At 40.5% G+C, this 13,634-nt stretch overlaps 1 protein-coding gene and 1 non-coding gene across 14 annotated transcripts in view; one reads left to right on the top strand and one right to left on the bottom strand.

The window, feature by feature from the left end:
• Nucleotides 1–13,634, top strand: part of ECT2L (epithelial cell transforming 2 like) — a 74,455-nt gene that overhangs the window by 58,995 nt on the left and 1,826 nt on the right. For 2 of the 13 annotated variants that reach the window (XM_004740307.3, XM_004740306.3), the window contains 6 exons: nt 74–221; nt 1,858–1,931; nt 2,030–2,186; nt 2,863–2,928; nt 4,289–4,377; nt 13,173–13,345. In XM_004740307.3, coding sequence (XP_004740364.1) covers nt 74–221; nt 1,858–1,931; nt 2,030–2,186; nt 2,863–2,928; nt 4,289–4,377; nt 13,173–13,345 — 707 coding nt within the window. Of the gene's footprint in view, nt 1–73; nt 222–1,770; nt 1,932–2,029; nt 2,187–2,862; nt 2,929–4,288; nt 4,378–4,536; nt 4,614–5,244; nt 5,899–13,172; nt 13,346–13,634 lie in introns of those variants that run through there. The other 11 variants (XM_013064206.2, XM_004740308.3, XR_006602328.1 and 8 more) reach the window with 10 other exon arrangements.
• Nucleotides 7,945–8,087, bottom strand: LOC123387863. Its single transcript, XR_006602363.1, has one exon. It is a non-coding gene; the product is annotated as a U4 spliceosomal RNA (small nuclear RNA).

Here is a 13,634-nt window from a genome sequence, read left to right as displayed (position 1 = left end):
TTTATTTTCATTTTTTAAGTTTCTAGGTTATTCCAGGCCCGTATTTCACAGGCGTGCTTTTCTCATACGGCAGGCAGTTTCTAGACCATCTGAGAGACAGACTACAGGAGTGGAGCCCAGCCCACTGCGTGGGAGAACTATTCCTCAAGTTTGGAAGCCAGCTGAACACATATACCAATTTCTTCAACAATTACCCGGTTGTTCTGAGAACTATAGAGAAGGTAATGATTGAGTTATCACTCAGGCCTGAATGAGACTTTCTGAGCTTGGAAGGAACTTTTGTGTGCAATCCAAAGGACTAGGATTAACAGGAAAGACTTCTTCCCCACTCTTAGTTTCCAGGTGACCGTGAGCTCTTTGAGGACGGGGGCCCCTGACCGACTTAATTTTGTATCACTAAGGGTTAACACAGTGCTTGATACGGTGGGACCCAGGAACTTGTTGTTGGGCTGAGCTAATCATACAAACTGTCAGGTTTTCATCTACCTGCCCCAATACTCTGTGGTTCAGTTACAGAGAAATGTTTCACAATGGGTCGAAGCAGGAGCGAGAGCCTTGATTCTACTCTGCCAACACAGTGCTCTGCAGCTTGGATGAGTTCAAGGCTCTTATGGAGAAAAAGAATTAATAATCCATACGCTTCTTGGAATAAGGACACTCCGTTTGTGAAATCTCACTATGAAATAAGGATTTCTTTGTCTTCCATTGCTTGGAGAGTTCGTGATAAACAATTTTTCCCTTCATGACTTAAGCCGTATGTAGTCTGGGCAGGAATCTTCGGCTCCCCTCTGTGCCACTCACCGCTTTTGCTGGGCTCTCTTCCGAAGGCAGTGAGCTCTCTTTCTTCCTCTTCAATGTGCGTCAAAAGTGGAGCAGAAGAGTGTCCCTTGCACTTCCGCTAGCATCCACTATATTTACTTGGACCGTGTCCACCTGTCCGGACTGAGGCCCTCAGGGGCAGGCCTGGATGCCTCTGGACAAGTCCTGACCTCAGATGTCTCCCTTTGTAGTTTCATTCTGACCCCACAAAGGGAGTTTAAATACTGCTGGACAATGATTATGTGAAAGTTGAGTGAATAAGGCCATTGCAGAGAACCAGCCTTTAGAACAAGAATGGAAGCAAAGTGTCACATAATATTATAAATTGATACTAAAATTGTTAGTTAGGGATAATAGTGATATCTATTTCACCAGCATGGGGTGTGCAGATAAATAGTCAGTAAACGTGAGCTGTTAATATTACATCCTGTGACTATTTGATGCATTCCTGGCATCTCTGAGGCACTTCTGTACGGTCACTTCCTGAGTGCTCTAACAGTGATGAAAGGATACTTTAAAACAGATATTTAGCAGAGTGGAGCCCCCTGATGATGTTACTATGGAAAACATAGTTAACTGCAGCATTACAGTGAATACTATTAATAGTTTCTTACTGTGGAGATAGCATTTACTGCCTGACGGGCAGGATCCTTACAGATAGGATTGTTCCCCTCACCCACAAGAGTTAGGTAGCGTAATCCATGCAAAAGCTCAGGCTTGGAGAAGTTAAATAACTTGACAGGGCCTCGTAGAATTAGATAGAATTCAATTAGAATTGTAATGTTAATCCAGGCCTAGCTGGTGGCAAAGTCCATTTTGTCTATAATGATTAAGTTTACGGAATAGGGTTAATTTACGATATAATTAATACACTGTGCTTAGTATATTAGTAAGTCTCGATAGGACTAGCCGTACTGGGGTTCGAGGTAGTTGTTGCCCTTTTGCTTTGAGTGCTTCATAGATCATGCTTGTCTGGCGGAACAGAAGGCTTGCCAACTGTACTACAGAGCAAAATTTTGACATAATGCTCACCTTTAGTCCAGAGAAATGACACCAGCATTCCGAGCTTTCCTGAAGAGACGTGATAAGACCGTTGTTACCAAAATGCTGAGGTAAGTTCTGAGGGAGTGCACCGCGGGGGCGCCCAAGGACATGGCACACTTTGTCCTTCAGAGAGCAACCAGGGTTCCCTTTGCTCTGCCTCATACAGCCTCCCGGAGCTGCTTTTGTACCCATCGCGAAGATTTGAAGAGTATATGAATCTTCTCTATGCTCTGAGGCTTCACACTCCCGCAGGACACGCTGACCGTGGGAGCCTGACCGCTGCCATTGACCAACTCAAAACATATAAAAGTTACATAGATGAGGTTGGGGGCTGATGAGCGTTCGTGTCCTTTACAAATGTTACAATACTTTTCCGTACTGACTCAAAGATCCTGAAATATCTTATCCCTTCGTGGCATACTTCAAAGTTTTTCTTCCTCTTAATGTGAAATGATTGGGTTCAGTGATTTTGAGCACTAAGAAGGTCTATTCAAAGCCAAACAACATGAGACAGAATGTTTTTAGATACCTGGATAAGTGCAATAAAACTTTTATTAATATGAAAGTGTAAAGAATTGAATATTTGGATTGATTTTTCTAGACAACGAAAAGAAAAAAAAAGTAAAATCCTTTGTTTTTGAGGGTACTTCTTATGAATGAACTTTCCCGCCTCAGTAAAGATCGCAATCATAATTATTCTCTGAAAGAATTCAGCATCTTGGAAGATAGTACTATCATTCTGAAAATATTGTTGTGATGTGCATATTACACAGGCATCTGGGCTGAATGTAGACCGATAACCTCTTTTGCCCTGAAGATTGTGAACACAGTCTTGTCACTTGCCTCTTTGTCTTCAAACACTGGGGGCACAAAATTGAGATTCTTATTAAAGTGTATGAAAATCCCGAGCCGTGTACAAGAGCCATAAAATATTTAAATCTATTTTTACATATAAAAATCTCATAATTTCAGTTTGCCTAAAATCCCTTTGTTTACTAGATGAAGCACAACATCGGTATGAAAGATCAGCTGTCAGAAATACAGAGAATCGTCTGGGGATGCCCGGTACGTATTCGGACATACTCACTGCATCTCATGCTCATGAATATATCCTCAAGTTACTGGCAAAAGGAGGCTTGTCGATTTCAATTCAGCTACCATCTGTTGCATGCCTGCTGCGTGCTGTGTGCTGGCAAGCCTTCCCAGTTCCCATCCTTGCTAGCTGTAAAGAGGCATATGAGAAGACACACAGGTGGACTTGATCCTATCCCATAACTTGGCTGCAGTCTTAGCTCCTTAACTGGTACTTCTGTGAACATGACCTCCTTTTGGGAAAGGGACCATGTATTCTATTGTTTTATTATCTTCCTATACATCGTGCCTGGTGTAGGATTCTGTGCCCTGAGGATATCTGAAAAAATTTTTAGGTTTTAGTTGTTCCCTATAGAATATCATCTGGTCCCAGTCTACCTTCTCTCTTACTGCCTTGCCTTCCACTTCACGATCAGATGACGCAAATCAACTTAGTCCTCCAATAATGTTAGCCTTTCTCCACACATTTGTGCTTTGTCCGTGCTTTTTCCTTCTTGAAATTGCCTTTCTCACTCCACTGGATAAACTATCCATCCTTTAAAAATCCAGTTCAATCATCATCTTCCTTGTAAAGTTTCCCCAACATCTCCAGCTGTGAGCCCCTCTCCCCAAGCCCCATCTTGGGTATCCTGAGGCACCCTGAACATCTCTGTCACACTTTTTTTTTACAAACGTGTTAACGTCATCAGACATGAGCTACAATTTACTTGTCATCTAATGTTTGGCCTATAGTAGGAGCTCAATATATGAATTATGTTGAACTAAAGTACCAATTTTAAACATTTTTATTTGGTCAAATTGGGGAAACAAGTTGGAGCTGTTTTATTAGAATTCAGATCTGCACATTTTGGTAGGGAGAGTGGAGTTTGGATTACAAAAAGTCCAAAATCTTGGAACTCACAGAGTTGGAGTTTATCTCTAGATCACTGTTTACATCAAGTGATCATCTCATGGCTACATCAGTACAAGGGTCTAACTTTTGAATTTGTAACAATCCATTCACTTCCTTTTCTTCAAAGACCCCATCTTACCTGCTTCCACCCCCTCTTTTTCTTTTTTAATACTAGAAAGACTTTTAAAGCATTTATATATAAAACAGTAATTTCAGTAGTTTTAAAAATTAGACAACACCCTCAAATATAGTTTTAATTGTGAAGTCTGTGGTCTTTCTAAAAAAAATCTGTTTTGCCAATAACAAAAACATTCACTTTTTCATAATTAAACTGAGTTCTACTCAACACAGCTTCTGGGATATGAAACAGTTCTTCAGTGGGATACTTTTTTATTTTCTCCAAATTTATGAATGTTTATGATTTTGTTTTTTATTTCATAGACTCTATTAGAAGAAAGCAGATATCTGATTAGGGTCCAAGATGTAGCCCAACTTCACTGCTGTGATGAGGCAGTAAGTTTCTCTTTAAGGTAAGCATTGAACTGTCCTATGGCTGTGACTATGTCTTGCTTATCTTGTACCTGGGATCCAGTACAATGGCTGACCTAAGTTTGCAACAGATCTTTGCACTGGACTGAAAACTTAAACATACATTCCCCTGCAGCTTTATTACTCTATTCACATTCCAGGCAGCTACTAGATGGAATGGGAGAAAACATATAATCTCTGCCAGAACCACAAACTGCATAGATGCAGGAATTCTGAGGTTGGTCACTTTCCTACTGAAAGGAGAGCCAAGTGTTGTGAGTGTCACACACTAGTGATTTGCTCACCTATAAGAAAGAGAAGATCAGTTAATTATCCTGATAGTTATTGAGGTTAGTATTACAAAGGTCTAACCAAGAGACCATCATTATATTGAGGTCTCACCATTTCTGGTTTGCACAGTGCTTACAGCAGTGTAAGAACAAAAGACAGGTGACAATTTCCATAAGCTAGCATCCCCCTTCTTCTTTTAGAACAACGATGAACAACCCTTTTCTGTAAAGGGTCAGATCATAAATATCCTAGGTCTTGTTGCCCAGATTATTTTACTACTTCACGATTATAACATAAAAACAGCAAAATAATGATATAACATAAATAATACAGCACATAAATGAACAAGTGTGGCTGTGTTACAATAAAACTTGATTCACAAAACAAATGGTGGGGCCATAATTTGCTGATACCTATATTAGAAAATTGTTTGCAAAACTATGTTCTCAGTATTAATGGCAAAGATGACAATTCAACAACTAACCAAACGGAGAGAAATCAACTCCTTTAATTTATCCAACTCTAATAAAAGAAATAAAAATTGATTTGCCTATTGTTTCAGTGAATATTTCCCATAGGTGTAGGTCAGGGAGTGTGGGGCGCGTCGCCGGGCCGGCCGGAGACCCCCACTAGGGGCTGAGCAGGATGGCGAGTGTCGCGAACCCGGACCGCGCAGAGGAACGACACCAGGCTCGGGAGGTCTGTGGAAGCAGGATCTCGCTTTATTGAGCAGGGCAGCGGCTTATATGGGGTGAGGGAAGGGAAGTGAAGTCAGCAAAGTGGGGGCCAATGGGGATGTGCCCTGTCGGCGGGAGTTGGGAGAGACACGCCCTGCAGGGGGTGGAGGCTCGCGGGAAACGAAACTGATGGGAAACCGAAACCGCCACTTTGGCGCCTTTGTGGTCGGCCATGTGGGTTCCTGATCCGGAAGAGAAGGCCACCCGGCGCCATCTTAGCCTCTTGGGGCCCAGCAAGGGAGTGGTTGGAAGAATCCCAATGCTTTCACCTCTATTCTTGCCTAGAGTAGTTCTAAATGAAAAGTCATGCAATTGTGTCACTTTTCTCATGATCAGTATTTTTATTTGTTTTGTTGTTTTTGTTCAGTAGCGATAGAAATGAGCTGCATTGATGGAAGGAAACTAGCTATCAAACCAACAGTTCTAAACACGCTGGTGTAGTAGGAGACATGCTAGGATTATCCCAGGATTTATCCCAGGATTATCCCCTTCATGTATTCATGAAGGTAACACTCTCCTTTCATGTAAGCCCGAGTTTCTGAACTACATAATTTACCTTTTCTCTAAAGAACTTCTTTTAACATTTCTTGCTAGGCAGATCTACTGGCAATGAATTTTGATTTTTGTTTGAGAATCTTTATTTCTCTTTCCCTTTTGAAGAATAGTTTTGCTGGCTACGCAATCTGGGTTGCTGGGTTACTTTCTTTCAACACTTATTCTGCTTTACTCTCTTCTTGCTTGCCAGTTTCTGAGGAGACATCCAATGCAATTCTTGTCCTTCTTTGGTAAAGTGGGCTTTTTCTTTTGTTTGTTTTGTTTTGGTTTAGTTTTGTTTTTGTTCTTTGGGTTCTTTCAAGATTTTATCTTTGTCTTTGATTTTCTGGAGTTTGAATGTAATATGCCTACTTGGTATTTTTTTGGTATTCACCCTGCTTGGCATTCTGTAAACTTTCTGGATCTGTGATTTGGTAACTGTCAATAATTTTAGAAAATTCTCAGCCATTATCACTTCGAGTTTTTCTTCTGTTCCTTTATCTTTGTTCTCCAAGTGATATTCCCATTAGACCTATGTACACTTTTTGTAGTTGTCCCAGATTTCTTGGTTAATCTGTTCCTTTCTTTTTCAATCTTTTTTTTTTTCTCTTTGCTTTTCACTTGGTAAGTTTCTATTGATGTATCTTCAGGCTCATCGATTCTTTCCTCGGCTATGTCCAGGCGGCTAACAAGCCCATCAAAGGCATTATTCATTTCCATTTCAGTGTTTTTAATTTCTACAATTTCTTTTTAATTATTTCTTAGAGTTATTTTACTCATCTGTTCTTTTGTTGCATGTTGTCCACTTTTTCATTAGCGTCCTTGACTTATTTATTATAAATATTTCAAATTCCTGGTCTAATAATTCCAACAACATCCCTGCCATATAAGTCTAGTTCTGATAATTGCCTTATCAAACTGTTCTTCTTTCTCTTAGCATGACTTGTAATTTTTTGTTGAAAGCTTGACGTAATGTATTAAGTGAAAGGAACTGAGGCAAATAGGTCTTCAGTGTGAGGTTTTAGGTTTATATGACTAGATGTTAGCCTGTGTTTACTATTGTTGTAACTGTGGTGTCACAGGCTACAATTTATTTTGGTGTTCTTGTTTTTGTCTCCCTCGCTGCCATTGAGTTTCCCTAGAGACCCCTTAAATAGGGGTCCGAGGCTTCTAGTTCTTTTTAGCTATAATCCCTTGTTATTATAAGGAATTCTGTTGATGCGGTATCAAATGGGAAAGGAGGAGAAGGGAAGAGTTCTATAGTTTCATGGTTAGGTCTTAGTTTTTTAGTGAGCTTGTGCCCCAGGCTAGGACTTTCACAAATGTTTTTCATTCCTTTCTGTTTCTTGTTTTGTTTCCTTCCATTTTGTGTACTGTCTCTAAGAGACAGGAAGGCTAGAAGGGGCTGGAAGTAGGTGTTTCCCTTCCCCCATATTGGTTAGATTCTGGTAAAATAGTTTCCCCTGAGGGAAGTCTTTTGGTAAGGAGAAGAGAACTCTGCAGGCACATTTCAAAAAGGCTACCTTTCCTCTCCCTATCAGGATGGATGAAAACATTTTTCTTTGATCTTCACAGCGAGAGCCTGGTGGGGCTCCTGGAAGTAAAACATATGCCAGTTTTAAATTCAGGCTAGTGGGGAGAGAATGTTCCCCTCAGGCTAGGCTTCCAGGAGTTCTTAATCTCTTAAAACTAGTTCACTGCTCCAGCGGGGAGGTTCTGCCTCCAGTAAGCTGTGTTTCTCTGTATCAGTGTGTCTCTCCAGCTTTTGGGGTGCTAGTTTACCTTGTGGCTTTGATTCTCTGATGGTGCAAAGAAGAGCTGTTGATGCTGAGTTTTTCAGCTTCTTTTTTGTTGTGAGGATGGAAGTTAGGACTTGCAAGCTCTTTATGTGTCCAACCAGAAACCAAAGGGCTCAGTTATTAGAATTTAGCATTTGGGCAAAGAGAATACATTTAAGAATCTGAGGATCATGGGAGAATACTAAATTATTTTACAATCTAATTATGAGGTATATGTATGTTAAAATAGACACCATCTCAGTGATTTGTCAAGCAATAAATTTAAATGTAACTTTACATTAACTTTTCAATTAGCAATAATCACGCCTCGGATAAACCTCATTGGCTACGATATTACCACTGCGCAAAGCTTACATTAACTTTTAAAATTCAGTAAGTGCAAGATAGGTTCATATTCCAAAAGATATTACAGAATACTTAGTCTGTAACTTTGTTTTCTATCATTTTGGAAAGTCACCTAAAACTCAGGAAATCCCATTCCCGTGACTTCCATTAGAGATTTCTACTCAGAGGAAACTGTTTATATTTATACATGAAATACTGACTTACATGAGTAGAAGGCTTTATAATTTACCATATTTTCTATTAATGCTTTTTACTTATTTATTGTAGTAATCTCTACACCTAATGTGTGGCTCAAACTCACAGCCCCCGAGATCAAGAGTCACATGCTCTTCCAACTGAGCCAGCCACGTGACCCCACCGTATTTGTTACATTCTCTCATTTGACACACTCATTACAATCACTTCCTGCGGCAAGTAGGTCTGGAATCATGTTATGGGTGGGAATCTGGATTTAAGTAAGTTCTCTGAGGCTACAGAGTAAGTGCTGGTCCAAAATTCAGAACCAAGTCTCAGTGCTCTGTCTACTGACGAGAGCAGCGGGTTAGAAAGATGAACTGAACCTTCCTCATAATAAACCTACCCACTAAGCCGTGAGTGCTAAACAAATTACTGATAAACAAGAGCCACGACACAGAACAAAATCAGTCAATACTTGCACCATAAAAAGAAAAAAATTCCTCTGGGTAGAGATGAAGTCACAGTGTCATTTTAGAGCTAAGAAAGTTGAAGTTATTTGTCCCTCTGTCAATATAGCCCACAGAATTTGGGGATAGCTTAAGCTTTTAGAATATATTATGCAATTTGGAACTTTCATTATATCGTTTTTCCAGAAAACACCAATTTTCACTTACGTGGCTTTCAGCCTGCTGGTTTTTCCGTGGACTTTTGTTGTTGTTCCCCTTCCCTCCCTTGATGCCGAGGTGACAAAAGGCGGAGCCCTCGAGGACTGGTGAGCAGTGGCATGGCTTTGAATCACCAAAGGGAGACATCCACTTCTCAGACCAAGTCCTCTTGAGGAGAAACCCTACTACACTGCCAAAAATGCATATTGTAAACTTTCTTTTTAGCCTTAACCCAAGGGGGCCTACAGTCAGTTACTGGGGCAGCTATGTACTGGGGACTTCCCAGAGATATTGGACTCTGGCTCTGAATTGGCTCTTAGCCTGGAAACTCAGAAAGCCTGTAATCCTCAAGTCAGTGTGGATGTATAGAAGCTACAGTTTTGACCCAGGTCAGCTCAGAGAACCTATGGCTCGCTGTTGTCTGCTCATGCCCAAGGTTGTAAAATTCCTTTCAAGGTTTTCCTGTATTTATAGAAATTGGATACTTCAGCATTTTGGCCTTCTAATACAATAAACAACAATAAAACATTTCTAGAATGATGTTAGGAATTTGAACTATAACAGACCTGTTACATTTTGCTGAGTCATTTGACCTATTTCTGAACAAGGAAAGAAATCCTATCCAAGTTCATGGAGAAAAAACTCTACCCTTACAGTTGGTTCTTTTGAATATGACAAGTGACTTTCTGAAACGTTATTAGGATCCATAGTTTCCACTTCCTTTGCTCTATTATGTCAATATGAGAGATGAAATTATTTACTTTTACATATGTAGAGGAGTTACTATGTTTTTTAGTGTGTCTCATTTTTGGATGAAAATTGTTGGAGATCTTGAAGGGCTTTATTTATTTACAAGAATGGTACCACTCATTTTAGGGAGAGAGCATGAGTGGTGGGAGGAGCAGAGATGAGAGGGACAGACAGACTCCACACTGAGCCCGACATGGGGCTGGATACCACGGCCCTTTCTGAAATCATGACCTGAGCCAAAATCAAGAGTCGGACACTTAACTGATTGAGCCACCCAGGAGCCTGTAGAAGGGCTTAACTTAGTAAATGGCTTTTGAAAATCTTTTTTCTAGATGGAACTCAGATTTATTTTAAATAGCATTCTCATGAAATAATTGATTGAAATAATGAAATAATGAAAACCTGTGTGTTTTCAAGCCTCTTTCCCTGTTTATGTCCTCTGAGGACAAGTGGCCTCAACTCCGAGTTAATAATGTACCTGCTCCTGCTCTGCCCTGGGCCCAACCACCCGCTCGATCCACGTGGGTCACAAAACCGGAATTCTTTCATTTATGTCTGCCCTCGGGGTTACCACTTCCGAATGAAAAAATGATTCATTACCTTTCAAAGGCACTTCTTTAAAGCAAACATGTATTATATTCTCTGATAATTCAGTTTAATAGAGCATTTTTTTAATAGCTTTGAACATTTCTCTAAACTGGTATGATAGGAGAAATAATTGTTCATATCAGTAGTATGGTAAAATTGCTAAACAAAAAGAAGGCAAGAATACGGGTGGGGGTCTTTTACCTAGAGTGGCCATTCACCACGTACAGACAATTACACACAGATTGGGAAAGACCTCTTCCCTTTCTAGCCCCCTCTCTCCCTCATCCCTAGTTCTGTAGGCACCTGGACTCTGTATTATTGTCAGAATATCCTACCAACTTGATCTAGAATATTGCTTCTTGCAAGTGTATGTCAGTGTGTGTGAAGCACCCACTCCTTCCAGCCTAAATCACAGCCACACAGAAATGGGAAGGAAATGCATGAAAAAGGAAAAGCTGGCTCCAGCGTTTGGGCATTTCTGTTTATCCATACACCTAACAGAGCCAAGACCTCATTAATACTCTCTGAATAGCTGAACCTGAAATATAGTACTCTTCAAAAATTTTTAAGTCCCGGGGATGCCCGGGTGGCTCAGTCATTAAGCATCTTCCTTCGGCCCAGGTCATGATTCCAGGGTCCTTCCTGGAATCGAGCATCGGAGCATCACACTCTCTGCTCGGCGGGAAGCCTCCTTCTCCCTCCACCCCCTCTGCTAGTGTTCCCTCTCTCACTGTGTCTCTCTGTCAAATAAATAATTACAATTTAAAAAAAAAAAAATGTTTCAGTCCTGGATCCCAGTCCTTCACCTAGCATGACATGGTTGTAACTAATACATGATTTAACTGCCTCACTCCTCAAAATGTGCTCTGCACATCAGCATCGTCAGGCAGCTGTTAAGAGATGCAGAAACTCTCACACGACTCTAGTTCTACTACCTTCAAATTGCATTTTAACAAAAATCTCTAGGTAATTTAGAGGGACATTAAAGTTTGTCTTATGTACAAGTCAGAGCCATTATTATATCAAGTGGATTCTAAGTGGCAATTATAGTAGCTTTTAAGGACAGCAATCCGGTTTTTGATAAATATACATAAAGCCTTTGACCAACCAATCCTACCTGCCCACCACAGCCCACCCCATCCTCGCAAGCCCATCTGAAAGAAATAACAACACATGTAAGGGATTTGATTGTAAATAAAGATCAGTTTATTCGAACATTGCACATAGTGGCCATAAAGAACAAGTGAAAGGAGAAAAGAAAGGAGGAAAGAGACCCAAGCCTGTACACACCAATGGACATCAACAGGGAAGAGTGGAATCAATGATGTCTATACACACCATAAAGTATTATTTGGCCATTAAAAACAATAAAATAAAGGGGTACCTGCGTGGCTTAGTCGGTTAAGCATCTGAGTTTGATTTCAGCTCAGGTCATGATCTCCGAGTCCTGGGATCAAGCGCTGCATTGAACTCCCCACTCAGTGTAGGGCCTGCTGGAGACTCTCTCTACCCCTCTCTCCACTTAGGTTCTCTCTTTCAAATAAATAAATCTTAAAATAAATAAATAAATAAATAAAGCAAGCCATACCAGTTAACTTGAAGTGATTTCCATTGCTAAGTGAGAAAAACAGAAAAAAAGTGTGGATATTACCATTTTTGTAAAATAATGGCAACCTACCTGTAAACAGATGTGTATATATGTACATATGTGTGCGATTACCTGAGCAAGTAAGAAAACAAAGACAGACAGGTAGGAGTTGGGTAATTTGGGTGACCTGAGTGAAGGGAGGAGGGACCCAAGCAAAAAGAAAAAGTGAAACAAAAAAAGGACACTTAAAAATGCCAATGGTATGAATTGATGCCACTTTAGTGTTTATGTGAAAGTTTATGTAGACTTCAAATGGCAATTAAAAAAAAATAGTGAAGATTAAAAATAAGACTTCCTCTGAACATCAAGCCAGTATATGGACTCCCTTCCTTCGAGCAAGTGAGGGTTGCTTGAAACTTCTAAGAGAAAAAAGATTTTGGTTATCCTCCCAACATGGGGGGAGGGAGGCTAGAGACACTGGGAAGTGGGTGCTCCCCCACTCCGCTCCTCCCCAACACATTACTTGACTCCCTGGTGAGTACTCACACCAGCAAACCTAAAGGAGAGTACACTGGTGCCTGCCAAGCACAAGACCTGGCTCCAATAACACAACAGTGTAATGAGGGTAACAGACGGAGGCTGAGGGCACATTTTGCCTGTTCGTAAACATGCCTACAGCTGACCATCATAGCAACCTCCGTGAAAATGAAGAGTTAACTTAATTCTCACCTTTCATACTGATGAAGTATGTTATCTATTGATTTCCCTCCAACCATAATTAGGAAAATTTTAATTTCCTACCTAGTAGTTAAATGCTTTTCTATTCCCAGCTGTGTGCTTAAGACACCTTATGTCATATTGGTTCTTGTGCTTTTCTCTACCCCAACCTGTTAAGATGAACTGAAGACTGAAGACGAAACCAAACCAAACAGAAACCTTCCCCAGATTGCCCAAATACATCAGACACAAAATACCAAACTTGACAGAAGTTTAACACAGCTCTAGCATGATTCACATTGAAAAGGAGGAAAAGTTCATTGTGTCTTTCCTCCACATTCCCACACTGAATGCTTATCCAGTGGGTAAGTTCAAAGCATTCCACTGGAGCCTGGAGGCCGCCTCCCCCCCCCCCCCAAGTGGCCTGAGAGACAGAAGAGACTATTTACACCAGGAGAAAAACTACTGAGAACTCCAATGAGCCATTTCAACCTGTCTGCACCAGGCAAAACCACCAACTATTGGCTTATCAATGCCAAGATGGTGAACTGTATAACAAAGCATGTGTGTATGCCTACTCTGTAACCCTTCTCCACTTTAACACAGGTCCTATGAACACACCCGTGACCTCAGTCTTTTCCTCTTCAATGATGCACTGCTTGTTTCTAGTCGGGGCACAGTTCATACTCCGTTTGAGAGGACTTCAAAATCAACCTACCAGTTCATTGCATCAGTGGCCCTTCATAGGTTACTTGTAGAGGACATTCCAGATTCTAAATGTATGTATTCTTTTTCTTCCAAGAGTTAAAGACCTTTAGAAACCCGTATTACATAATGCTCATTAACTATTAAAATATAAAGTAGGAAAAGTACTGGAATGTTCATTTGAAAGCTTGCAAATAGTTCTCCAAATAATTTTAGGATTTCATTAATGTAAACTTGCATCTATCGGAAATAGAAAAAAAAAAGGAATGCTGGCATTGTCAGACAGGTACCCTACATATTAGGAAAACAACTTTCAAAAATCACAAAGGGAAGCACGAACCCACATCATCCTGAGCTCTTTGA

Source organism: Mustela putorius, unplaced genomic scaffold, assembly GCF_011764305.1.
Source record: "Mustela putorius furo isolate JIRA1106 unplaced genomic scaffold, ASM1176430v1.1 tig00003863_pilon_pilon_pilon, whole genome shotgun sequence".
Classification (NCBI taxonomy): domain Eukaryota; kingdom Metazoa; phylum Chordata; class Mammalia; order Carnivora; family Mustelidae; genus Mustela; species Mustela putorius.
Note: the sequence above shows the minus strand (reverse complement) of the source record. Positions and strands in the feature narration are given on the sequence as shown.